The sequence below is a fragment of the Arvicanthis niloticus genome, chromosome 1 (assembly GCF_011762505.2).
Source record: "Arvicanthis niloticus isolate mArvNil1 chromosome 1, mArvNil1.pat.X, whole genome shotgun sequence".
Classification (NCBI taxonomy): domain Eukaryota; kingdom Metazoa; phylum Chordata; class Mammalia; order Rodentia; family Muridae; genus Arvicanthis; species Arvicanthis niloticus.
Window position 1 is genome coordinate 143,532,685 of NC_047658.1, and position 26,673 is coordinate 143,559,357.

General features: G+C 42.2%; 1 protein-coding gene across 2 annotated transcripts in view; it reads left to right on the forward strand.

The window, feature by feature from the left end:
- Positions 1–13,322: 13,322 nt before the first annotated feature.
- Positions 13,323–26,673, forward strand: part of Tnks2 (tankyrase 2) — a 56,708-nt gene continuing 43,357 nt past the window's right edge. For both annotated transcript variants that reach the window (XM_034498795.2, XM_034498803.2), the window contains exons 1-2: positions 13,323–13,822; positions 23,773–23,997. In XM_034498795.2, coding sequence (XP_034354686.1) covers positions 13,624–13,822; positions 23,773–23,997 — 424 coding nt within the window. In that variant the 5' untranslated portion in view covers positions 13,323–13,623. The remainder of the gene's footprint in view (positions 13,823–23,772; positions 23,998–26,673) is intronic.

Below are 26,673 nucleotides of genomic sequence, written 5' to 3' on the forward strand. Positions count from 1 at the left end.
AAAATTTTGGAAAATTTATTTTCCACAAATATAACTGATGAAGGATTAGTATCCGAATTACTTGAAGAATTTCTACAAACAGCAAACACAATAAACAATGGCCAGGATACAAACAGGCATTTTACTAAATAACTGTAAAGAGACTGTAAATATAGGGAAAGATGCTGCTGCGATCTGAACGATGATATCAGCTCCAAAATTCATGCTGAAACTTAATCCTCAATGCAACAATACAATGGGTCATTTGGAGAGTTAAGACATGAGGGTTCTTTAGTTACTTTTCCCATTGCTGTGATAAAATATTTGACAAGAAGCAATTTAAGGGGGGGTGTCCCAGAGATACTCCTTCCCCCCCACCCCCCGCCAAGTAACACAGCTATTGCTATTGGTGTTGGTTTCCCACCAGAGCATGACTGTATGACCCTATTTGAAGACACCAAAGACACCACACACTTCAGTCACAGGGTATGAAGAAATCAAGTTGGTACTGACCAAGAAGCTTCCTTCCTGCTTTCATAATGCTGGATGATGCTATGCCAGATATTAGGGAGTGGGAATCAACAGTCTTATCCAGCTGTAAAGCCTATGAGCTACAATAATGAGCAGCATGGAAAAGTATGCCCATAGGTACAACAGTGGCATTATGTCGTAGGAGTAACCCCAACTACTTTCTGCTTAGATTTAAGGTCTATTGTATAGAAGGAAACACACTCATGGGACTGTAAAGCTGGCCAAGAACCTATAGTTGGGGAGCTCACAGGCCCCAGGGTTGAATCTACTACTATTATTTTGCTAAATGGACACAGTATCCCACTGCCCTCTAAATTTGCATTTCTATTCCCATAGTGTAGTGCAGCTATCAAACCTCATCAGAGATTTTTCCTTTTGTGGTGGATGGTAGCTAATTTAGAAACTTACAACTGATCAAAGTGCTGAGCAAAAGAATCTGAGGGGTGCTTAGCCCCAAATGAGACGTCCATATTACATTTCCTCTCCTCAGGTTCAGGAAACACCATGGAGGAGTATAACCATACTTTTTAGCTACATTTTTGGATTCTTTTACCTACCACCCTTCTCCACTCCAATCCCTTCCAACTCACCAACACCAGGTAGGTGAGAAAGAAGGTTAGAGGGGAAAGGGGCATTGATCTTGTTAGACTGCTTCCTACTGATGAGGAGCCTGAAGTTCCTCGGGGCAAGTCCAATCTTCATCATCAAGGCATCCAATTTCTTCTCATCTCTTTGCTCACAAACACTTGAGAAACCACAGCAACACTGAGAACAGCAGCCTCCTCCAGCCCTCTCAGGGCTCTCAAATTTATATCCTCTCAGGAGTCCTCAGAATTCCAAATGTAAACTATCTGCAGCTGGCAAAACGTACATCCCTTCTAGAGCATGAGACAAATCATAGTTAGCGGTGATGAATAATCTGAAGCAGCCCCATATCCCACACCTGGGATTAAAACAAAAACATAGTTGCATAATATAACTGGGGTTTTAAAAAAAGATTTATTTATTTTTTATGTATGTGAGTACATTGTCACAGTCTTCAGACACACACCAGAAGAGGGTATCAGATCCCATTACAGATGGTTGTGAGCCACCATGTGGTTGCTGGGAATTGAACTCAGGACCTCTGGAAGAGCAATCAGTGCTCTTAACCGCTGAGTCACATCTCCAGCCTTATAATTGGGTTTTAAAAGAAACCAAAATTCCCACTACAGAGGAGGGAGCAGAAAAACTTGAAGACTGGAAGGTCAAGCAGGACTGCAGCCAGTGTCTTTATACATGACAAGACTTCTGTATCCTTGAATTCACAGTAGATTTGGATTTGAATTTTGTGTAGGGTGATAAATATGGATCTATTTGCATTCTTCTACTTGCAGACATCCAGGTAGACCAGCACCATTTGTTGAAAAAGCTTTTTTTTTTTTTTTCTCATAGTTAGTCAATTTCTTGCCTGCAGAAGACCTACCCAAGATAAACCAGTCAACTGGAAACTGGAAGTCAACAGCCACATGGAAAAGGGAGAGGCTCACAAACCCCAACTCTAGCTGAGGTGCTATTGATGACTCGTGGCTTCTGGGAATGGAGTTTTCTTTAAAATAGTGAGCCTCCCTGTTACGTCAGCCACCACTCCAGCAGATGATCTCACACCCATGAGTATATAGGCAACACAAACTGGACTGGTAGGTGTGGTATAAAAAGAAATCTACAGATTCAATGCAATTCCCATCAAAATTTCAACACAATTCTGCACAAACATGGAAAGACTGATTCTCAATTTCATATGATAAAACAAAAAACCCAGGATAGCCAAAACAATTCTGAACAATAAAAAAAAATTCTGGAGTAATCACTATCCCTGACCTCAAACTGTGCTACAGAAGAAAAAAAACCACACATATGGTATTGATACAGAAACAGGAACATTGATCAATGGAATAGAAGACCCAAAATAAGCCCCCACACCTACAGACACTTGATCTTTGACAAAGAAAGCCAAAACTATACAGTGGAGAAAAAAAAAAAAAAGCTTTTTCAACAAATGGTGCTGGTCTACCTGGATGTCTGCAAGTAGAAGAATGCAAATAGATCCATATTTATCACCCTACACAAAATTCAAATCCAAGTGAATCAAGGACTTCAATATAAAACTGGATACACTAAATCTAATAGAAGAGAAAATAGGAAATAGCCTCAAATGCATTAGTACAGGGGAAATTTTCCTAAACAGAACATCACTGGTTCAGGTTTTAAGATCAACCATTGATAAATGGGACCTCTTGAAACTAAAAAACTTCTATAATAGATAGGACACTGTTAATAGGACAAAATGGCAACCTACAGATTGGGAAAAGATCTTCACTGTCTTAGTCAGGGTTTCTATTCCTGCACAAACATCATGACCAAGAAGCAAGTTGGGGAGGAAAGGGTTTATCCAGCTTACACATTCCTCATTGCTGTTCATCACCAAAGGAAGGCAGGACAGGAACTCAAGCAGGTCAGGAAGCAGGAGCTGATGCAGAGGCCATGGAGGGATGTTACTTACTGGCTTGCTTCCCCTGGCTTGCTCAGCTTGCTTTCTTAAAGAACCCAAGACTACCAGGTGCCCAGGGATGGTACCACCCACAAGGGGCCCTCCCCACTTTATCACTAATTGAGAATGCCTTACAGCTAGATCTCATGGAGGCATTTTCTCAACTGAAGCTCCTTTCTCTGTGATAACTCCAGCTTGTGTCAAGTTGACACAAAACCAGCCAGTATATTCACTAACCCTACATCCAATAGAGGGCTAATATCCAAAATATATAAAGAACTCAAGAAGTTAGACTCCAAACATCAAATAGCCCAATTAAAAATGGGGTAAAGAGCTAAACAGAGAATATTCAACATAGGAAACTCGAATGGCTGAGAAGCACTTAAAGAAATGTTCAACATCTTTAATCATCAGGGAAAGGCAAATCGAAACGACCCTGAGATTCCACCTTACACCAATCAGAATGGCTAAGATCAAAAACTCAATTGACAGCAGATGCTGGCAAGAATGCAGAAAAAGAACACTCCTTCATTGCTGGTGGAATTGCAAACTGGTATAACCACTATGGAAATCAATCCGGCGGTTCCTCAGAAAATTGGGAATAGATCCACCCGAAGACCCAGCTATACCTCTCCGAGGCATATACCATAAAGATGCTCCACAGTATCTCCAGGACACATGCTCCACTATGTACCTAGCAGTCTTATTTGTACGTAATAGCCAGAAACTGGAAGCAACCCAGATGTTCCTCAACTGAAGAATAGACACAGAAAATGTGGTTCTATTATACAATGGAATATTATTCTGCTACTAAAAAAAAAAAGACATCATGAATTTTGCAGGCAAATGGATGAAACTAGAAAATATCATCCTGATGGACATAACCCAGATCCAAAGACATATATGACAGGAGCCTAACATGGCTGTTCTCTGTGAGGCTCTACCAGCAGCTGACTGAGACAGATGTAGATACTCAAGCATTAGACTGAGGTTGGAGACCCCTATGGAAGAGTTAGGGAAAGGATTGAAGGAGCTGAAGGGGATGGCAATCCTATAGGAAGATGAATAGTATCAATAAACCCAAACCTCTGGGAGCTCCCAGAGACTAAACCACCAACCAAAGAGCATGCACAGGCTGCTCTGAGGCCTCTGGCACATATGTAGTGGAGAACTGCCTTGTCTGGCCTGAGTGAGAGAGGATGTACCTAATCCTGTAGAGACTGGATGCCCAGGGAAGGGGGATGCCCAGGGTGGGCACCCTCTCAGGAAAGAACTGTGAGGGGAGACAGGGAAGGGGGCACGATATTTGGGATATAAATAAATAAAATAATTAATTTAAAAAGACACAACATATACATACAAGAAATAATATACAGGCTGAGAGGATGTTATTTATGTATTTATGAACACGTGTGTGCGCGCACACACACACAGAAACACAGAAATATAACAGCAATTAAAGAAATAAAGACCATGAATTTGAGAGGAAGCAAGAACAGGAGTTTATGGGAGAGTTTGGAGCGAGGAAAGGGAAGGGAGAAATGATGTAATTATATTATAACCTAAAACTATTTTTAAAACATTAAAAAGCAAAACAAAAGAGCACACAAAGTTGGATTTGGTTAGGAGAGACCTTCAGGAGGAGCTAGGACTGAAGGGTAAGTACAGCAAAGTACTCTGTATGCATATATAAAATTCTCACTCTGTATGCTGTATAAAATTCTCAAAAATTAATAAAATTATTATACACTGTAAAAACAAAATAATTTAAGGGAGCAAGGGCTTGTTTTTGCCTATTGTTTGAAGGGATATAGTCCACTGAGATGGGGAAAGCATGACAGCCATAACCAGAGGCAGCTGGTCACACAGGAAGCAGAGAAAGGCCAGGAAGTAGGGCCACTATATGACCTCAAGGCCACCCCCAGTGACCCACCTCCACCATCCGCACTAACCATTAGCAGGAGATCAGATGTTTAAATTCATAAGCCTTTGAAGGACATTTCACATTCAAAGCATAACTCCCTGGTACCTATAGCCTTATGGCCATGGTGCAAGATGTATTCAAATCCAAACTCACTCCTGGGGACTTTAAAAGTCCTAACACTAATCAAAAGTTTTGAGACGGGTCTCTTACGACACCCAGTGCGATTTCTTGACTGTGAGCCACTATAACATTAAAAGGTAAGTTGCAAAGCTCCAATACACAACGCCATACAGTAAGCATTCCTGTTCTAGCCTGGAGCAATGGAACATGACAAGGGAAAGCTAGGCAGAACAAGAACAAAAGCCAGCAGAGCAAAGTCCGAATTCTGTAGCTCTACATCCAACAGCCTGGGTTTAATGATCAACTGAGTTCTAAAGGCATGGGAGGCTCCTTCCTCCAGCTGGGCCACCCACAGCCTCTCTCAGGCAACCTTCACTGTGCCTACAGCTTTCCTCAGTAGATGGTCCATGATGCTGGCATCTGTTCCATCCTGGCATCTCTGTTGCAATCTCAACTTGTCCTTTCCAGGTTTACCCAGTGGGTCCCGGGGCCTCCTTTTAGGAGCCCTGACACTGACATGCACTGCATGGTCACAGACACTCTCAGGAACCTTGGAAGAAGGCTTCACTATACCCCCAATCATGTGTCATCCATGCCTGAAAAACCAGTGCCATAGTTCTTTCTAGTTTGGGGCAGAGGCTAGCCCCTGGGACCACTGCTGTAGGGGTCTCTGTATGCTTTGTTTGGCTGAATTTTCAAGGTTGCTTTCCTAGGTGGTTGATTTTGAGCAGGGAACCCTGATAGCTGCATTCTCAGTTCAGGCTCTGTCCTTTCCAATAAATCTGAATTCTCACAGGGTAAAAGGGTCACTTACAGGAGCAGAATGACTCATTAAGCTCTGCTCACAGACTTCTAGGTTCTTTCTTACCAAGTTCCACAGTCTTCCAATTCCTTCAGCAAACCAGTTCCAAATGCCCAAGAACCACATGGTCAGGTTCATCACGGCACTGGCTCTTACTGGCTGCATGGAGGCCAGTAAGAGCTGTAGACTTCACCATGGCCTCAGGTGGCTACACATGCCAGTCATATCAGCATGGGCCTGGAGGCAGGAATGCCTGAGGACATCACCAGGGCACAGTCATCAGCACAGATTGAATAAGCCCACATGGACCTCAAGCTTCATGGCAGTCTGAAGCAGCACGGAGCATAGACACCAATATGGCCTCCAGTGGCATCAAGGATTGGAACGGCCCTTTGAGGAGATCCGATCTAGGAAGTGAATCTTTCCTCATCGTGGACCTCCATCATTGCCCAGAGCCAGGGGGATCCTGAGACCAGTGGCAGGTTCAGGAGCTAAGTCTGAGTCTGCATTATCTCCAGGCTGCTATACACTATCCCACCCCTCAGTGCTGTTTGTCTCTCTGTCTCTCTGTCTTTATGCTTTATGTCTTTCTCTCTGTGTCTCTCTCTATCTGTCTCCCTCTGTCTCTCTGTCTTTCTCTCTCAGTCTTTCTCTGTCTCCATCTGTCTTTCTCTCTCAGTCTTTCTCTGTCTCTGTCTCTCTCTGTCTCTCTCTCTCTCTCTCTCTCTCTCTCTCTCTCTCTCTCACCTGTCACCACCACCACCTCTCCAGTTCCGACTCTCTCCATAGTGCACACACTGGCCGCTTTTCCATCTTTCCCACCTTTCCACCACATATTTGTTCACAGAGGCTGGGATGGCCTTGAAACCCTTCTTTCCTGTGAGCACACTGAAGTTTGGTATTGCTCCTCTCTAGATTACATAACAAGATGACATGACAGAAATAGAGAGCAGACCTCAGGGGATAGACGCCATGTCTCCCAGTACCCTCGTCTGAGACTTCCCACTGCCCAGAACTGTAAGCTGTAAGAGTCAATGTTTATGAAGTGTGGGACATAAAACTATGCCAGGTAGTTTGGTAAGGTAGAGTAGGTGGAGACCTGGAGACTCAGTGGGCACACATCTGAGACTTAGGTGACTCCCAGCTCCCTGCCAGACTCTTGACTTGGAACATGTGCCATGCTTCTCACATAAAAGAAACATATCCTATGGTCATGTAGGCTCAAAACAGAGTTTTCCATGTTAATGAGGTACCTAGAGGCCTGGAGGGCTTAGCCAATAAGCCTCCCTTCCCAGACATCCCTCCGGCAAAAGGTATTTAATCTCAGGCTCACACTGAGAAGTGAAGTATGGTTTTATGCATCCATTTTCTGTCATGACAATAAACTGTTTAGAACCATGGACTGTCTCTTTTCATCAAGCTCCACTGTGGGGAGACATGAAAAAGGCCTTCGACTACCAAGCTCCCGTAGAAGACCTCTCTGCACTTCCAGCCATGACCATCACCAAGCCTGCCTCCGCCAAGCTAAGGACAAACATCCCTGTGGGACAAGCCGGAGCTTCCCTTTTCCCCAGGCCCCAGGCTAGACACTATCCCCAGCCCACAGGGGTATCCCCCCCCCATCTCCATTCTCTGCTCTTCTGAGACTCCTAGTGGCACCTGGATGTCCAAGAATCTGAGAATCCCATGACCCCAACTTTGTCACAGGCCTGGGGACCACTGAACCAGCTCCAGCTTGCCCACACCAAAGATACCCCAGGAGTGGTGTCTTGGTGCTTTCTTATGACCCAGCACCCGCCCTGGCACCACGGTGGAGCCTCCCCCTCCTGCCACCCCAAGCAGAGCTGACATGAGCCTACAATGAAGTACTACATCTTTAGTACATTTTCATTCTCTCTTTCTCCCTCTCTCTCTTTCATCTCTCTTCCTCCCTGCCCCCTACGTTTCCTCTTCCCTCTTCTAAGGATCAAAATCAGAGCCTCACACTAGAGTATTCATAAATAGACTGATGTATTCAACTTTATTGCCCCCCATCTTCACCAAATTATATAGCATATACTTTAATAGTATTGTTATGCAATCTGTTGCCCTCCAGAACCTTTTCATCTTATAAAACTGAAACTCTATGTGCTAGCTGGTTTTGCGTACCAACTTAACACAAGGTAGAGTCATGAGAGAGGAAGGAGCCTTAGTTGGGGAAATGCCTCCATAAGATCCAGCTGTAAGGCATTTTCTCAACTAGTGACTGATGGGGAAGAGCCCAGCCCATGGTGGGTGGTGCCATCCCTGGGCTGGTGGTCCTGGGTTCTATAAGAAAGCAGGCTGAGCAAGCCAGGTAAAGCAAGTCAGTAAGCATCACCCTGCTATGGTCTCTACAACAGCTTCTGCCTCCAGGATACTGCCCTGTGTGAGTTCCTGTCCTGACTTCCTTTTGTGATGAGCAGCAATGTGGAAGTATAAGCTGAATAAACCCTTTCCTCCCCAACTTGCTTTTTGGTCATGGTATTTCGTTGAAACAATAGGAACCCTAAGTAAAATGCTCTATGGCCATTAAATATTCCCATTTCATCCCTTCCCTAGTGCCTAACAATTATTCCGTCAATTTGGCCTCTTTATAATCTTATGTTATGAATCATGCTCTATAACAGGATATTTTGAACCCACTAGCAGTTAAATAATGACACACAGACTTATTAATACTTTTTTTTTTACAGTATAGAGTTTATTCAGGGAGGGGAGTTGGGAGGGAAGTAGAGACAGAGAAAGGCAAAGAGAAAGAGTAGAGAAGTAGAGGCCAGCCATGAGCATGGAAAGGGGGGCAGGAAGGGAAATGGAAAGAGAGGGGAAAGGGGCGAGAGGACAGAGTGGGAACAAGAAGGCAAGAACAAGACAACTTATTAATACTTATTAAATACTTATTAAAAGCCTAGGCCTTTAGCTTGGGCTACCTCCCAGCTAGCTTATCTAACTTAATTTTACTATCCTAGACCCACCCGTCTCTCAGTCCTGGTACATTTGACAATCTTCATGTCTGCTGGCAAAATACCCAGCTCCTTGATTCTTCTCTCAGAGACACTCTCTCGCCTGGAAGTCCTGCCTTCCCTTTCCTGCCTAGCTATCAGCTGTCAGTTCTTTATCAAGTCAATCAACAGGTAAGGAAGGAAGAGTGTTTACAAAATACTGAGGCAGGTGATGAGCCATAAGAGTAACAATACCAAAATCCGGCCAGTACTCAGCTCTCTGCAGGTACAGCAGTCAACAACTGAATATACAGAGACAACCTGCACACAGTGCACTCCAACAGTGTTCCTTCCCCATCTATGTTGAAACCCTAATCTTGACAGCTTCAGAATGTGACTATATTTGGGGAAATGTCTTTAAATAAAGTTATTTCTTTGTTGTTTTTTAAATGCCATATGGTGCATCCGAGGCTAGCACCTAACTTGTGGTGTAGCTTCAGAAACCCTTGAACTTCTGAATTTCTTATCTGATTTAGACAGACACTGTCACACTTTGTTTAGTGCTAGACATTGAACACAGGGGTCCATGCGTGCTAGGCAAACACACTTAACAGTGGAGCTACTATGGTGTGACACCATTCCCAGGAAGACATGAACACACAGACCAAAATAAAGGTCCTACCAAAATCAAACTTGGCAAGCCAACAAGAGAGAGTTACTTATAGGAATGTGGGTGAGAGGTCATTTACAGGAGAGGAAATAACTCAAAGATGGTTACGTCACCAAAATTCCACCCAAGCATGGGTGACAGCTCATGAAAGCTGGAGATCTGAAGCTCACTGGACAATGTTTAGGCTGCTCAACAGGTTAGAAAGTATCTTTCAAACAGCCCCAGTGGCCTGAGCCTCTCCCAGGCAACATGTCTATCTTAGTGTTCTATTGCTGTGAAGAGACACCATGACCATAGCAAATATTGTCAAAGAAAGCATTTAATTGGCACTGGCTTACAGTTTCAGAGGTTTGGTCCATTTTTATGATGGTGGACAGCATGACAGCATGCAGGAAGACAGGTGCTAGAGAAGTAGCTGAAAGTTCTACATCTGGATCCACAGGAAGCTGGAAGAAAGGACACCGAGCCAGGTATGGACTTTTGAAGCCTCGAAACCCACCCCCAGTGACACTCTTCCTCCAACAACGTCACATCTACTCCAACAAGGTCATATCTCCTAACCCTTCAAGTAGTGCCACTCTCTGATGACTAAGCATTCAAATATATGAGCCTATTTGGGGCCATTCTTATTCAAACCACCACATTGTCTCTACAACTTTTTTATGTTTGGGGAAGGGAGGAGCCTAGTGAATCTAATCCGTTTCAGATACTTCCTGAAGATAACCAATTATGTGTCCTGAACTTCCTGAGTTTAAGGAGTTTTTCTAAAGGATGGAATGTTTTATATCCCGTGTCTTGAGGGGCATCCTTCTAAGACCGGATGTTTTGTTTTGAGGAAATTGTTACACAACAGCTATATCTGTTATTTCTAACTGCTTATAGCCAGGACAACTATAAAAGTCATGCAAGGTAAGCTACAATCCAAGCTGACTGGGAGCCTTAAACAATGAAGAAGCTTCAGGCTAGAGAGATGGCTCAGCAGTTAAGAGCATCATCCAGAGGTCCTGAGTTCAATTCCCAGCAACCACATGGTGGCTCACAGTCATCTATAATGGGATCCAATGCCCTCTTCTGGTGTGTATGAAGACAGCTACAGTGTGCTCACATACATAAAATAAATAAATCTTTAAAAAAAAAATGAAGCTTCAATGTGCTCAGAAAACAAGATGTGCATGTAGTAGAAAGATCATGTGAGGTACAGTGAGGGGTAGCCATCTATAAGAAAGATCATGTGAGGTACAGTGAGGGGTAGCCATCTATAAGAAAGCCATCTATAAGAAAGATCATGTGAGGTACAGTGAGGGGTAGCCATCTATAAGCCAAGGAAAAGGGTTTTGAGGAAACCAAACCAACATCTTGATCAACTTTTTTTTTTTTAAGGGAATTTAAACCATTTATTTTGTGGTGTTTTGCTAAGGCAGCTCTCTGCATGAATACTAGTGAACCAGTTTTGTCTTTGTTTACTGTCTTATCTTACTTAACATTATGTCCTCAGTAATCACTTACGTCGGGGCACATGATAAGATTCCTCTTTCTTCTGAAGGCTGAATGTTATTCCATGATATGCATTTACCACACTTTAAAGTCATCCACTCATGGAACAGTTAGATTGTTCATATCTCCTTGCCTTTGTGAGAATGGTATTATGAACATGACTGTGGAACGATTTGAGATCCCAGTTTCAAATTGTTTGATTATATATACCCAGAAGTAGATAAGATGGTAGCTTTATGTTGAAATTCTTTTTTTTTTTTCCCCCATGAGACTCGGGCAGAGTCACACGGGAGAAGCTATGTTGAAATTCTTAATTAATTAATTTTTAATTAATTTTATGTTGAGTGTTTTGTCTGTACCATGTTTGTGCCTGGTGAGGGTGACAGATACCAGGACTGGAGCTGTATGATTGTGTACTACCTCGTGGGTGCTGGGAATTGAACTCAGGTCCTAAGAGTAGACAGTGCTCTTGACCACTAGGCCATCTCTCCAGTTCAAATATGTTTAGTTTTGTGAGGAACTACCAAATGTTTTCTATAATAAATATATAATTTATGGTCCCATCAAGAGTCCAAAATGATTCTAGTTTGTCCTGTCTCACCAACATTTGTTATTTGCTGTTGGCTTGCTTTAGAATAGCCATCCCAATCTGTTTTTAACTGCATTTCTCTGGTAATCATGTGGTTTTTGTTTTTTTTTTTTTTTTTTTAAAGTTAGGGTTGGGGAGATGGACCAGTGAGTAAATTTTTGCTGTATGATGTTATTTAGATACACATATTGGAAGAAAATACATAAGCAGAAATAACTAAATAAAAATAATAAAAATTGGGAATACATTTGGCAAGTCGATGAAATGAAGAAAAATGAGGCAATCATACTAGTAATGTTCTAATCATTAGGTATGTTCATGAATAGTTATTTATTAGTAGGCATCAATTTAAATGTACACTTGTCTAAGAACATAATAGAATGAACGTATAAGAATGTTCATTTACTAAAATGCTCAAAAACTGCCCCTGCTTTTCTCCCACAGAAGTGAGTCAACACTCCCTAACAAAAACTGGATTTCCTGAAAAACAGGTTAAGTCAATTCACAGGGGAAATGCTTGTCAGCGTGCCAAAAGCCAGCACTTTCTTGAAAGCAAAATCTCTATATTCCTCTCCTTTGGGTTCCTGAAACAAGATCATACACAAAGATGTCACTACCTTAGACACTTTTAGCATTTTTTCTAGGATCTGCCCAACAGTTACCTGGCAATAGCCAGGTAGGCCTGGCTGTTTATCCACTTCTTTTCCTAACTCCGTTCTCCCTCTCTCCCCACCCCACCCCCTCCACGTGTTCCTGGCTGGCCTCTCTTCTTCTTTTTCTCTTTCTCTGTCCTTCTCTGCCTCTATCCTTTCTCAACTCCCCTTCCCATCCCTTAAATAAACTCTGTTCTACACTATACCCGCAGGGCTGGTATCTCGGTGGGAAGGGATGCCTCAACATGGGCCTGCCGAGGCACCCCTCCCACCTCCCCATACCTGGCTCTACAAAACACATCCATGGCTTTTTATAAAACACAATAAACACGAAAGAACTGTGCGCTTGTATTCTTTGATCACAGGGAGAAAGTGAAAAAGTTCAGAAAACTTTCTTGATGTGCATGCTCAGTGTACCAGCACCTCGGCCACATCCGGTACAACACTGATTTATGTATAGATCCTCTAGTCAGCACTGAGCTAATACTTTTCTATGGGAAATGTAGCTAATCAGCCCCGCCCCCCCCCAGTTGTTGCTTTAGAATGGAGATTAACTTTCTTCGCTTTCTTGATTTATCTTGGGGCCGTTCATCCAAACTTCTCAGTAAGAGTAACGGATTCATTTCTGAAAAGAGGCTTATAAGAAAAACAAAACAAAAGCAGATGCGGAGGGTTAAGGGAAGAGACACTGTAAAGATGACGGGAGGGGGAAGGGAGAGAAATCTCCCAGGGGAAGGTATGGAAGGAAAATTACAGACATTTTCCACGCTAAAACTTGCAAAAGAAAATGCATAAGCAGAACAAAACTTCCAAAGATTCGTCTTCAGTGTATGAACAATGAAACTCATCTTGAGAAGTCCAGGCTTTAATAAAAAGAGAAGGCAGCAAGCCCTCTCGTTCTCGGCAGAGGCTCCGTAAAGATGGCGGTGGGCCGAAGCCCCTTCTCTTTCCGCAACCAAAGGCTCTCGCTGCACATTTCCCACAAACCCCTCCGCGCGGCCCCGCTTGCCCAGACTGGCCCGGCCGGAGTGCAGCCACTGCGCACGCGCGAGCCGACGTCACGCGCGCTCCCAGGACCCGACAGAGCTGGCAGGAGTGGTCTCGGCTGCTTCCGCCGTTGCGTCGCTTCGGGGCTCGGCGAGCGGGTTCGCGCTGCCTCCGCTGCGGTGGGGCAGCCGGGGCTCACGGAGCCGAGCGGGGGGCGCGCGGCGACGCGGCCATGGGACTGCGCCTGCTCTGGTGACAGCGGGGAGCGGAGCGGCCCGGGCCCTGAGCGCGTCTCCTGCGGGGGGCCTCGCCCTCCTGCTCGCGGGGCCGGGGCTCCTGCTGCCTTTGCTGGCGCTGCTGCTGGCGGCGGCGGCGGCCCGGATCATGTCTGGCCGCCGCTGCGCCGGCGGGGGCGCGGCCTGCGCGAGCGCGGTGGCCGAGGCCGTAGAGCCGTCCGCCCGCGAGCTGTTCGAGGCTTGCCGCAACGGGGACGTGGAGCGAGTGAAGAGGCTGGTGACGCCCGAGAAGGTGAACAGCCGCGACACGGCGGGCCGGAAGTCCACCCCGCTCCACTTCGCGGCAGGTAAAGGCCGGCCCCGCGTCCCCTCCCGCACGCCCCACCTGCAGGCTCGGGCTTGCAGGCCGCAAGCCGCGCGGCGCTGCCCTGTCTCCGACCTTTCCCCGGGACTCACCCTGGCCACCCGCTCTCGGGGATGGTGATGAGGGTGGGGAGAGCGTGCTCTCGGGAAGTTGTTTTTGAGGTTATGATGGGGGGGGGGTGGGTTTTTGTTTGTTTGTTTGTTTGCTTGTGTGCTGGGAGGGGGCGAGCTTTGTTTTGTTTTACTGTATCAACAATACCTGCACCGACTTCCGGTCTTGCTACCCTGAAGGGCCTCTCACACAAGAAAGGCTTAGTAGATCTTGTGATTTGAAAGAGTAATTAATCTCAAAAATCGACCTATCTTTGCAAGTTGCATCGGAACTCTTTAGTAATCCCTTAAGTTCTAGCGGCCATCGTAAACCGAATTTTTAATTTAGGAGTTATTTTATTGGCTACTGGCTCATTAGGGTTAATTGGATTAGGTTTCTGGAGAGACTAAAACCGGAAATAGGCAAATTTGGGAGACCTGAGATGTACTTAGCCTGAATGTGGGTGGCCTCTGCCACATTCCCGCACAAGTTGTTGGGGTGGAAAGTAAGGTGAGAGACAAGACAGAACAAGTAGTTAAGCTTGGATCTAGGGTTTTGAGACTCATTTTGAGTCATCCTGAGATTATTGTAGATAGTTTGGAATTACTTTTAACTACTGGGTTCTCTTTACGATATCAGAGTGTTAAAGTTTGTTTGTTGAGGTATTTGAAACAGCCAGGGATGGGAACCAGCTTATTGATTATTCATGTTAATAAAGTCAGTTGGTAACTTTTTAACCTCATGATCAAATAAGGTCCTCATAGCTTGGTAACGTTTGCCACAGTGTGCATCATTATTGTTTAGCAGTTCTTTATAAAAAGAAACATTTTAGTTTCTTGTGTTCCTTTGGGGCAGGAATGACAAAAGAACATGAAACAGATTTTTTTTGTTGTTGTTTACAGACATTGATTTTAAAGTTCTACTAATTGTAAGTAGGTGTGTTTTCTTTGACCTGTCCCTATTTTAAAATGTATGTGATGTCAGGAATCATGCTTCCTTAATTGATTTCCAAAGGGAAAAGTTTGGGAAAGCCACAGTTGGGCGGACTAGAAACGGCCTGTGGCAGCGAGAAGTGAGAGCATGAAGTCAAATCTCTGTTAGCAGTGTTGCCTTTCTTCAGCTAATTTGAATTGTCTTGCTTGACCATTTAGCCAACCTATTTGGCAAATGGTCACAACCAACTGCTAGATAATCCAAAGGGGTAATGTTACTTAGATTATGTTCCCTTGATAAAAATAGCCAAGGTCGTTCTTAGTTGCCACCTTTCAAGAATTTGATGTATTAGTGAGTTCATGTCTGAAAATAGTAGTATTTTGAGGTGCAGGTTTATGATGTGACCTTGTTGCTCCCACACCATCCCACCCTCAGCTCTGCCCCAGCATACCCTTCCCCCACCCACTCGGATGGAATCTAAGACCTTACACATGCTGGACAAGTGTTCTACCTCTGAATGAGGTAGATTAGCCCCTACCCCTGCCTCAACATAGCAAAGAATAGTTTACATGTAATTTATATTGTTTGTTGAGCTTGAAATGGGAAATTAAATATAGAGAGAAATTCGCCACTCAAAAATTCACCTATATTGCTAGTTACAGGTTGTAAGATTAAGAAACTAAAATGTAAAAAGGAAATCGTAAAATAATTACTAAGAGGCTAGGGAGAAGTACTTGCTTGCCTTGCCAACAGGAGGACCTGAGTTCAGATCCCTAGCACCCACATAAAAAGGCAGTTGTATTGATGCATGCCTATAATCCCAGCACTAGGAGGTGGAACCAGAAGGATCCTTGGGGCTTATTTGCTAAAGCCATGAGCCCCAGGGTCAGTGCAATGACCCTGTCTCAAAAATAAGATGGAGAGCCATAGATGAAGATGCCTGGTGCGCCCATGCGCGCGCGGACACACACACACACACACACACACACACACACACACCCCTAACCTACCATACACACAGAGTACTAAGATAGTCACTGAAGAATTGATATTACGTCACAGTTTTAAAAGTCCTACATTTAAACCCTGCATAAAAAAATAAGGAGCTTTTAAAAAGATGGCCTTGCACATTTTAAAATACAAATTATTAGATTAATGAGGCACTAATGAATTCTTTCCTTTTCTGGGTATGGAACCCAGAACCTTGGCTCTACTAGACACATGTGCACTTGCTGAGCTATGTTCTCAGTCAGCCGTGTTTATTTTTAAGTAAATATGCCCACCAGCATTTTCTCTGTGAGTTAGCATTTGTGTTTATGTAAGCATGCTTTTGGATCTTCATCTGTAAGTGGTGGTACTTGATAATTGCCTGACCAAGCAGTTACTTGTGTTGTTATTTTATAGGGTTAGAGAAACAAATTCATTCTTTTAGAGAAAAAAATTATTAAAATAGCCAGTTAAATTTAGAGGTTTAATTAAGGAGTTTCGAGATTTGTCAGTAGGAATAAGATGTGTTCATGCTACAGAAAATGAAAAAGGGTTTTGTATTTCCACCCCTTCCAAAAACTTTTTAAAAACAACCTTAATTTAGTCAATCAGTTGTCAGTCCTTATGGGAATTAAGTTCCATTAGTGATAAAGAAATTGCACAAACAGGTGTTTTTCTTCTGTTAGCTGCCTTTTATTATTGGACTAGGTTATGTACTTCTGATAGATATGATCTTTAAGAAACCTTTCTAAGGAAACAATTACACAGAACAGATTTCCTTTTCCATCTCTTTTTCTTGCCTCCAACTACACAGATAAGGATATGAATTGATTCTTTTCTTTTTCACTAAGTTCTTCTTTTGGTGCGAATTGGCCTTTATGTAACCATATTTATGAATGTCTGTTACCAGTGAAGAAATAAGAATCATTCTTCTAAAAGTACATATATTAAATGACTTTACAATGAAGAGGGATACTAAACTAATTTTCTCTTATTCTGACTCTTCTTTTACTCTCCAATTTAGAACGCCTTTTCTAAAAGTATTTCCTTCAGGTGGGTACTAAAATATAGCAGGGGAGCAGTAGTAGAACAAAGTACCCATAATGCCAAGAGGTGATGGTGAGAGAAGGCCAGACCTCATAGCAGTAAATTTTCTGTCTCTTTGAAATTTTCCTTCTTGGCTTATTAGAACCATTCTTAGTTTTCATTCTTAGCTTTCTTTCTCGTATGGTGGTATATTAAGCAAACGTCAACAAACTGTTAAACATCTCATCCTCTGAAGGACTCCAGGAAACAAATGATAAACTAAGACATTCACAGTCCTCGTCCCTTATGGGATTAGCATCCAGAAACTAGTTTTGGTAGTTCATGTTGGTAATCAGTCCTAGGAGGCTAGGTAGGAAGAGATTGAATTTAAAGCTAGCCAGACGCTGAGACACTGTACAGAAAGAAAGACGAATGATACAGACTAGGAGATGAGTAAACATGTATTAGTTTACAGATTTTAGTAAATGCCAAAACACAGCAAAGACACAGCCCTGTTCTTTTGGTACATTCATCTTAGCAAAGAGAGACAGACAGTGTTAGGTGGTAACAGGTAGGCCAAATGGCTGGTTAGAGGTGGCCCTGTTTGGATGGTGACTTTTAAATAGACAACAATAAATGAAGGATGTACATTGGAAGAACATTCTGAGTAGGACAGCACTTCTCAAAGTCCTGATATACTTGACAAACTCAAAGGAAACTGGATCACAATTAGGACAGAGAAGAGAGCATGAAACAGTGCCAAAGGCCAGTTCATCCAGCATTCTGTATAATTCACTGTGAATTATTTGAGTTTTAGCCTCGGTATCCATGGGGAGTAAGTAAAACTATGACATAATATGATGGGGTTATTGTTTGTTTTGTTGGTTTGTTTTGTTTTTGTGGATGGTGGTATTTATGGTGGGGATTTTGATTTGCATAGTCTCACTAAGAACAGGCTACCTTTATATTTGTAATCCTTCTACCTTAAACTTCCGGAGGACAGAGATTACATGTAACACAGCACTGAGATCCAGGACTCTTAATTCTTTGAAGTGAAAGAATCATGAATAAATATCTTTGTTTATCACCATTTCTCCAGCATTCTGGTTTGCTTTCTGTTGCTGTGATAAAATATCGTGACCAAAAGCAACTTGGGAAGGAAAGGATTTATTTGGCTTCAACTTCTATATCGCAGTTGATCAAGAAGGGAAGTGAGGGCAAGAACTAAAGCAGACACTATAGGTATGCTGCTTACTAGCTTGCTCTATATGGCTCATCCAGCTAGCTTTCTTAAATTACCCAGAACCACATACCCAAATGGGCTGGGCCCTGAACCATCAATCAAGAAAATACCCTACCAACTGGGCAGTGGTTGTATATGCCTTTAATCCCAGCACTTGGAAGACAGAGGCAAGCAGAGCTCTGAATTCAAGGCCAGCCTGGTCTACAGATCAAGTTCCAGGCCAGCCAGGGCTACACAGAGAAACCCTGTCTGGAACATCCAAAAAAGAAAGGAAGGAAAAAAAATTAAAATAAGAAAATGCCCTCCACACTCTATAAGCCAGTCTGATGAACACATTTTCTTTGATTTCCAGATGTGTCTACCTTGTGTCAACATGACAAAAAACTAACCAGCAATACGAAGTGTCCTTCATAGTATGTGATGTCTAACAGTTATACTGTTAGAAAAGAGACAAAGAAGAAAATCTATAAAAGAATGGTGTGTGCTGCCACATCTGGCCTATGGTGTTTGTTTTATAAAGGTTGTTGAGAGTAGAAATGAGAGGGCCATTTCTGAAAGAAACTGTTGAAGGCTGGAAGTTGGGGTGGTTGGAGTAGGGCAGTGTCGGTGAAGAGTAGAAAAGCTGAGGTGTTGAGTTAAAGATGCTTTTGAAGGATGGAGTTGAAACATTCTAGAACTTAGGTAACAAGTCTAGACTGCAAATTTCAATTTAAGGACTATATATATAGGTGATATGCAGGCCATAAAATAGATACAATCATCTAAAAGGGGGATAGAAAACTTGAATCTCACAGAATCCTAGTATTTAGATATTGGGAAGAGGAGACAGCAAGCCTCTGAGATGTTAAGGGTTTTTTTGGGGGGTGGGGGGTGGGGGGTGGAGGGATCTTGTATAGGTGTTTTGCTAAGTGTGTGTCTGTGCAACAGGTGTGCTGCAGAGGGAGTCAGAGCCCCTGGAACTGGAGTTACAGATGGTTCTAAGCCACCATGTGGGCTCTGGGAACTGAACCTAGGTCCTTTGGAAGAATAGCCAGTGCTCTTAACTGCTGAGCCATCTCTCCAACACCCAGAGCATCAACTCTTTATCCCTGTCACACTAGAGAGCTTTCCCACATCTCAGTTGATGACCTCCCCCTACCTACCCACCCTCACCCCCGTTACTCAGGCTGAACCTCATGGTCATGTATGACTCCTCTCCCAGTCTCACTCACCTTTAGTCTTTCTCACCCCGCATCTCACCCATTAGGAAGCTGTGCTGCCTCTACCTTAGAGTATCCAGAATATGACATTCATCACTCCGAGCAGCTCTCTCAGGTTATAATACAAGCCATCATATCTGTCATCTACTTTACCTACTTAACCCTCAACACAGCAGCCAGAGGAGTAGGACATGTCTTATAACTTAACAGCTTAAAACCCTGTAGTCACTCCCACTTTCCACAGTATTTTTTTTAAAGGTCAAACTTGTGTGGTCTTCAAGTCTTCACCTGGTATCTTTTTTTTTTGTTTCTTTGGGTTTTGTTTGGTTTGTTATTTTCAAGTCAGAGTTTCTCTGTGTAGCTTTGGCTGGCCTGGAACTCACTTTGTAGTCCAGGCTGGCCACAAACTCAGATCCACCTGCCTCTGCCTCCCTGGTGCTAGGCTTCACCCTGTCATTCACCTGGTGTTTTTATCTGTCCTTCCCCGCTACCCTAACTCTTATTATATTATTGCTGTCTCGCTACTGCACCCACTGTTACAGTATGTCTGAGTCTTTCATCAACATCTTAGTGATAGCTACAGAGACAGCGGTTAACTTTACAGTCTTCTCCCACATACATACTTTAAGCACTACCCATCCTACTCTGTTTTCATTACCCCTTAGCATTACTTATTTTTTTATGTTTATTTCCTATACCTATAAAAAAGAAACTCCTCAAAAGCAGAAATTTGTTGAGCTAGTGAGATGGTTTTGCAGTTAAGAGCACTTGATGTTCTTTGAGAGGACCCATGAGGTGGCTTACAACCATCTATAATGCCAGTTGTAGAGAATCTAATGCCCTCCTCCATTTTCCATGGGCTCTTGTATGTATATGGTGTACATATATATATATAGGGACACACACACATACATACATAAAATATATTTTAAGCAAAGATTTAGTTTACTTATTGGTTTATGATATATACCAGAAAAGTATCTAACATAGTTGATATTTTCTTACAATTTGTTAAATATTTAAATGGGACAGGAAGGCCAGGATCCTGACTCCTCAGACTTTTTAGAGAAAGTATTTCAGGCAGAAGAAGTAGTGAGCTGTTGAATATTGCTGACGTGTCTAGTCAAATACAGTGTCCTTTGGATTTGGGACTGGCCTTTGTAAGGGACCTTGTCTAAAGCAGCTGTGAGAAGGAAGGAGAAGCTGTCTGGATTTGAGAAAAGAGGAGATAAACCTCACCGATGGGTTATGGAGGAGCAGAGCTGAGAATGTGAGTTCAGGAGGAAGACTTTCTGTGAGTGGAAGAAATGAGTGTTTGGATGGACTCCAGGGAATTCTCTAACAGAGATAGATTGTAGAGATTGATGGAGGACAGGGAGAGCAAAGGTCCGAGAAAGTGAGGAAGGACTTAGGTAGACTTCCCACAATATAACAAAATATCAGTGTTCTCTAATTAGCTTCAGTAATATTCATGTCTGGCTTTATAGCTAGTACTCCAGAATAACTATCTCCAGCCTGGACCAGTTTCCTGAGTTTAGGATCCACAGAAACTGCTACTGACTGGGCATTTATCCCATGAGCACTTCTAATTAAGCATTTCCAGAATCAAATCTTACCTACTGTTTTCAGTTAGGGTTATAACTGTGATAAAACACCATGACCAAAAACAATTTGGGAAGGAAAGGCTTTATTTTATTTATACTTTGATACCACAGTTGATTACTGAAGAAAGTCAGGACAGAAATTTAAACAGCAGGAATCTGGAGGCAGGAACTGAAGGAGTGTGCTTACTGGTTTGCTCAACTTGCTTTTTATAGCACCAAGGACCGTGAGCTCTCAGGCAAGTGGCACTACCTCCAATGGGCTGGACCCTCCCACATCAATCACTGAGAATCTGCCCTACAAGCCCACAGCCAGGTCTTACTGAGGCAGTTCCTTGGTTGAAGTTTCTTCCTTTCAGATGATTCTAGCGTTTCTCAAGGTGACAAAACAGCAACAGCAAAACCAGCTAGCTAGCACACCCCACAAACCCTGTTTTATTCTGTATCTCAAATCAGATTAGCCAGTGGAATCTATTGACTTTCTCTTTCTTCTCTTTTTAGTTATTTATAGTGTTGTATGCAATAGTAAAAAGATTGGGAAATTACCCAACTTTTTCAGATCATGGTGGAACTAGTTAAACTTTGATATTCCAGTAAAGAAAGTGTTTAGTAATGGATGATAATTTCTAAAATATTAATAGACCTTAAATAAAAGAAAAAAAGGAATATGTAAATAACATCTTTTTTAAAAATAATGTTGGGATATAAGTAAAAATACGTGCAAAAAGCAATAATCAAAAGAATATGTGAGAGGCTGGGAAAGTGAATGGGAGGAAAGCCTCATAGTGTGTGAATGCAACCTAGCCTAACCACTTACCCTGTCTTACTGTGGGCACTCAGCTCATGCCATGTGGTTGGGACAGTAGCCATGGCAAATCTTGACTTGGCTATCTCCTGTTTTCTGTACTGTTTGCATTTATTGCATACCCCCATAGTGATTGCCCTGAACAAACTTCAGTGCTAGTGATAGGCTATAATAGTATCGTTCAGACTTTCTCAAGGGGCTCCAATATACAGTATTTTCTTTTAATTTTCATTCTTTCATTAAAAAAGTGCCAGCTATGTGCCACCATTGGGTATTTGACAGTAAACATGGTATAAAGTTACTGGACTCATAGATAAGATTTCACTGAAATCTGCTGTCTGAAAAATACAAGTCTATAGGACAGACTATAAACACTACCTTGTGAGTCATGTGGGTCTTTTTAAACTGCCCTCTGATTACTTAGTTGGTATATATCATCACTGTCATGAGGATTTGCTCTTTTATCTCTAAAACCAGATACTTTTGGTTTCTTCTTGCACAACAATGTGTTTTCCTCAAGCTTGTGTCCTTGTTGAGAGAGGAGAATCTAGCAACGAAGACAAGACTGAGACTGTAGCTTAGTTCTCTAGCATTTAGAAAGCTCTGGGTTTGATTCCCAGCCTCACACAAACAGGGCATGGTGGTGCACTTGGAAGGATGAAAGAATCAGAAGTTTAAATTCATATTTGGTTACATAGCAAAGTCAAGGTTAGACTGGGCTATAAAAGCCAAAGGAGTTGGGGGAGGCTAGGAAGATAGATGGCTCAGTGGTAGAAGCACTTACTGTTCAAGCATGAGAGAACCAAAGTTTAGATCCCAGCATTCCAATTTAAAAAGAGAAACAGGCAGCACTGAGTAGGGGAGCAGAGGAGGGTGGCTGGGCTGGCTGATCACTAGCTCAGCTTAGGGAAATAAAGAGAGAAGTGTCCTGAACTCCATTTGTGCATGTGTGGGAGCATGATGGTGTGTTTGATTGTGCTCACCAGAGAGTGTATCTGTGGGAGGTGGGCGTGCTCAAAAAGACACATGATACTCATTTTCCCTGCAAAAAAATACTGGAAAACTCCCTCTGCTTTCTCCCTGCTGCCCCTCCCCCCAAATAAATAGCTGATCTCCTCAGCCCTGTTTCTTCCATTTGCATTCAGTTTCCTATCAACCTGGAAAGATCATGCAATTCTTTTGTCTACATCATGTAAAAGGATTACATTCAGACTCGATGATTCTGAAAATATTATGGAGAAATTTTAGAAGACAGAGGAATTTAGGTTTTTCTCCCTGTCTTGACAGGCACATACATCACACACACGCACACACACACACACACACACACACACACACACTTACACTTCCTCACATGCTTTAGCATATGCCCCAAATCCTTTCATTTCACAAATAATTTTTAAAGGTATTGAGTATTAATAGTATGAGGATGATAAATAGTATTTCATTGGCACTAAATCTGCAAAACAGAATAATTGTTACCAGACTTTTTGCTTCATTTGGTTTGGGGAGTGTTTGAGCAGACTAGTACCTATCTAAAGAAGAACCTCTACCTAGAAAGAGTTTTTTTGTTGTGTAAATAGCAAAATAAAGACATACATTTCACCTTAGTCTTACCACATAAACAACACCTTTGTCTTAGGAGCATAAGCTGGTCTTATCTTGCTTTGTTGTGTGTCAAGGTCTCTTGCTGGAGCAGAAAGGGGTTCGATCTACAAGACTTAAAAGATACTTGTTATATACATGAAGTGTCTGAAAATGTGTGCACATTTAATATGCAGAGCTTGGTATTTACAATTAGAAATGTTATGTAGTTTGGAATCATTTGGGGTTTGAGGTTTTGGCCCGCTTTGGAAGTTTCTCTGATGTTAGTAGCAGCAGCAACTAAGAACACTAAGATGTGGTGGTTACTTAGAGGGAGAGACCTTTGGCTGAAACATTAAGGTTAGTTGTATATATTTCAGATCACATTTTCAACAGTTCTTAAATTGTTAAACTTGTTATTTCCCATTCTAAAATATTTTTCTTGGTAAATTTGTTTTCTTGTAGGTTTTGGACGGAAGGATGTAGTTGAATATCTGCTTCAGAATGGTGCAAATGTGCAAGCACGTGATGATGGGGGGCTTATTCCTCTTCATAACGCATGCTCTTTTGGTCATGCTGAAGTAGTCAATCTTCTTTTGCAACATGGTGCAGACCCAAATGCTCGTGATAATTGGAATTATACTCCTCTCCATGAAGCTGCAATTAAAGGAAAAATTGATGTTTGCATTGGTAAGCCTTTACTTCTTTTTCAGAATTTTATAGAAATTATAACTATTCTGAATCTAGTGTCATCTTTTTACCAGGCTGAACTTACATTTAAGTTTATGTAAGTTTAAGTTTATGATTTAATCTAACCTTTTTTTTTTCTCTAGCCCTCAATCTAACCATTTTATTGTCTGTTTTTAAAATCTTAAAATTCTGAGAAATAGAAAAAAAAATCATCCTCTAGAAACCTGTGTTTTCTTGAGAGGTAAGATGCATAAAGAAGCAAATAAAGGTAGCTGAGCATGGGAGTGGATGTCTTTATTTTTTAACACTTGGGAAGCAGAGACTGGTGGATATCTGTGTTCAGGGTCAGCTAGAGCTACATAGAGAAACCCTGTCTCCAAACATCAATCAAACAGACAAAAGAACCAAGTAAAGGCGTGGTAGATGGAGGCAGGAAGCCCGCTATGGCAGGTGAGTCTGGGCTTTGTAAGAAAAGTAGCTAAGCAAGACAGTGAGCAAGTGTTCCTTTATGGTCTCTGCTTCAGTTCTTGCCTTTAGGTTTCTGCTTCCAGGTTTGTGCCTCAGCTTCTCTTGATGATAGAGTGTAATCCGTAAGCCCAATAAACCCTTTCTTCCAAAGACCAGGTTTCTTTTGGTCATCGTTTTATCTCAGTAACAAAAACCTAATTAGAATAATTAACCAGATTCAGGCCTCAAGGCTCAACTTTCTGGCATCTTTGTACTGGAGAAAAGGTAGGAAAACAGGAAGGGACTTTATGAGAACTCCAGTTGTGGTTTGAAAGTCTTGTTGTTACTATATAGGAATATATAAGTTGCTCAGACCAGCTTTGACCTTGCCATTCTTCTGCCTCCACCTTTCAAAGAAGCTGAGGTTACTGGTCTGAATGATTACATGCAGCTCACAGTAATATTGATATGGATTAGGTGGGGTGGATAGGTCAGGAAGACTAGTAAGAAGATAGAAAATAACCTGGGTAAGACAACCCAGTAAAGAAGCATTTAATGGAAAACTTTTGCTTTGTTCTGTGTTGTTACTGTAGCCAATTACTGTCCTGTGCTCAGTCTGTTCTTTGAACCACATTCCTGGTACCTCAGTCTCAGACCTACACTTTTATTTTCTTTCTTTGTTTTTCTTTTTTGAGACAGGGTTTCTCTGTATAGCCTTGGATGTCCTGGAACTCACTCTGTAGACCAGGCTGGCCTTGAACTCAGAAATTCACCTGCCTCTGCCTCCCAAGTGCTGGGATTAACGTTTGCTCAGCAGACTCACACATTTTTAGCTTTAATTTTGTAATACATAGTTTCTAAATACAGTTTATAGAGCTATAGAGTCCATTATAGTAGCTGAGGACTTAAGAGTGTAGCTGGTTCAAATTGAGGTGTACTATAAGAAGAAAAATTCATGCTGTAGTCAAAGTCTTGGTACAAAAAGATGTCAAATGTTTCAATTTTATGCTGATTATAATGAGGATACTGAAGATTTTGGCTATACTGGGTTAACTATGTTAAAGTTTTTAGTATAGCTAGTAGAAAGCTTAAAGTTACATGTTACCATTTCTCTTGAGTTACAGTGTAGCAAGAACTACAAATTAACCTTATCAAAGAGCAGGGGTGAAAATGGGGTCAGGGTAAACTAGCAGTTTAGTGGTGGAGTGCTGCCCAGCACGAAAGGGACCCGGGGTTCAGTCACCACTGCACTATATGTGTATATATTTTCCCATATGCAAACAGGAATGGAGGAATTCCTGATAGGTTTGCCTGTTTTCCACCAGCTCCTCATTTATAAGTAGAAGTCTTGGCATATCTTTATATACTAGTAACAGTAGACTATGCTAGCATTAGGCTCCTTTCTCGAGTGTCTGTAGCTAGATATGTTAGTGCCTTTGATGCCAGCACTCAGGATGCAAAGGCAGGCAGATCTCTGAGATTGGAGCCAACCAAGGCTATAGAGTTGGTATTTGAACTCAAAATTCAATGTAATTAACCTTAAAAAAAAAAAAAAAAAAAAAAAAAAACCAACAACAAACCAAAACCTCAGCTGACAGTCATATATCCTTCTGTTCAGGTATTTCTGAAGAAAAATTGCTGGCAAAGAATATTTTATACTAAGCTTGGTTATGTCTTCTTAGCTACTTGATGCCTATGGCTAACTAGTGTACCTTGAAGTGTATGGTGCCAGTAATGGCCAGCTCTGAGATCTTCATACTGTTGGTTAAGTTAGTATTTTTAACAAGTAGAAAGCTAACTAATGACCTTGCAGGATCAGTTGGAAGAATAATATTGCTATCCCATCTTCTTTCTTTAAAAAACAAAAGAAAACAAAAAACAACTATGTAGCCTGGACTGCCTGGCACTCACTGTAAGTTAGGCTGGCTTCTGACTCACAGACCTAGCTGACTCTGCCTCCCGAGTGCCGGTATTAAACGTGTATACCACCACCACAGTCAACAACCTTTCTTTTTTTTCTTTGCTTCTGTGTGTGCACACAATGCATGCTTTTGTATTCACATAGTTTTTAAATCCAATACCTCTGTGCTTGGTGTATATATAGCATTAGGCATTTCATGATACAAGAGTCTAGTGTAGACAGGGCTCCTAGAAATTAGAAAAGCTTTTAAACCAGTTTTCCCTTTTCCCCTGGCATACTTCTTACCATCCTTCATCACGTGTCACCAG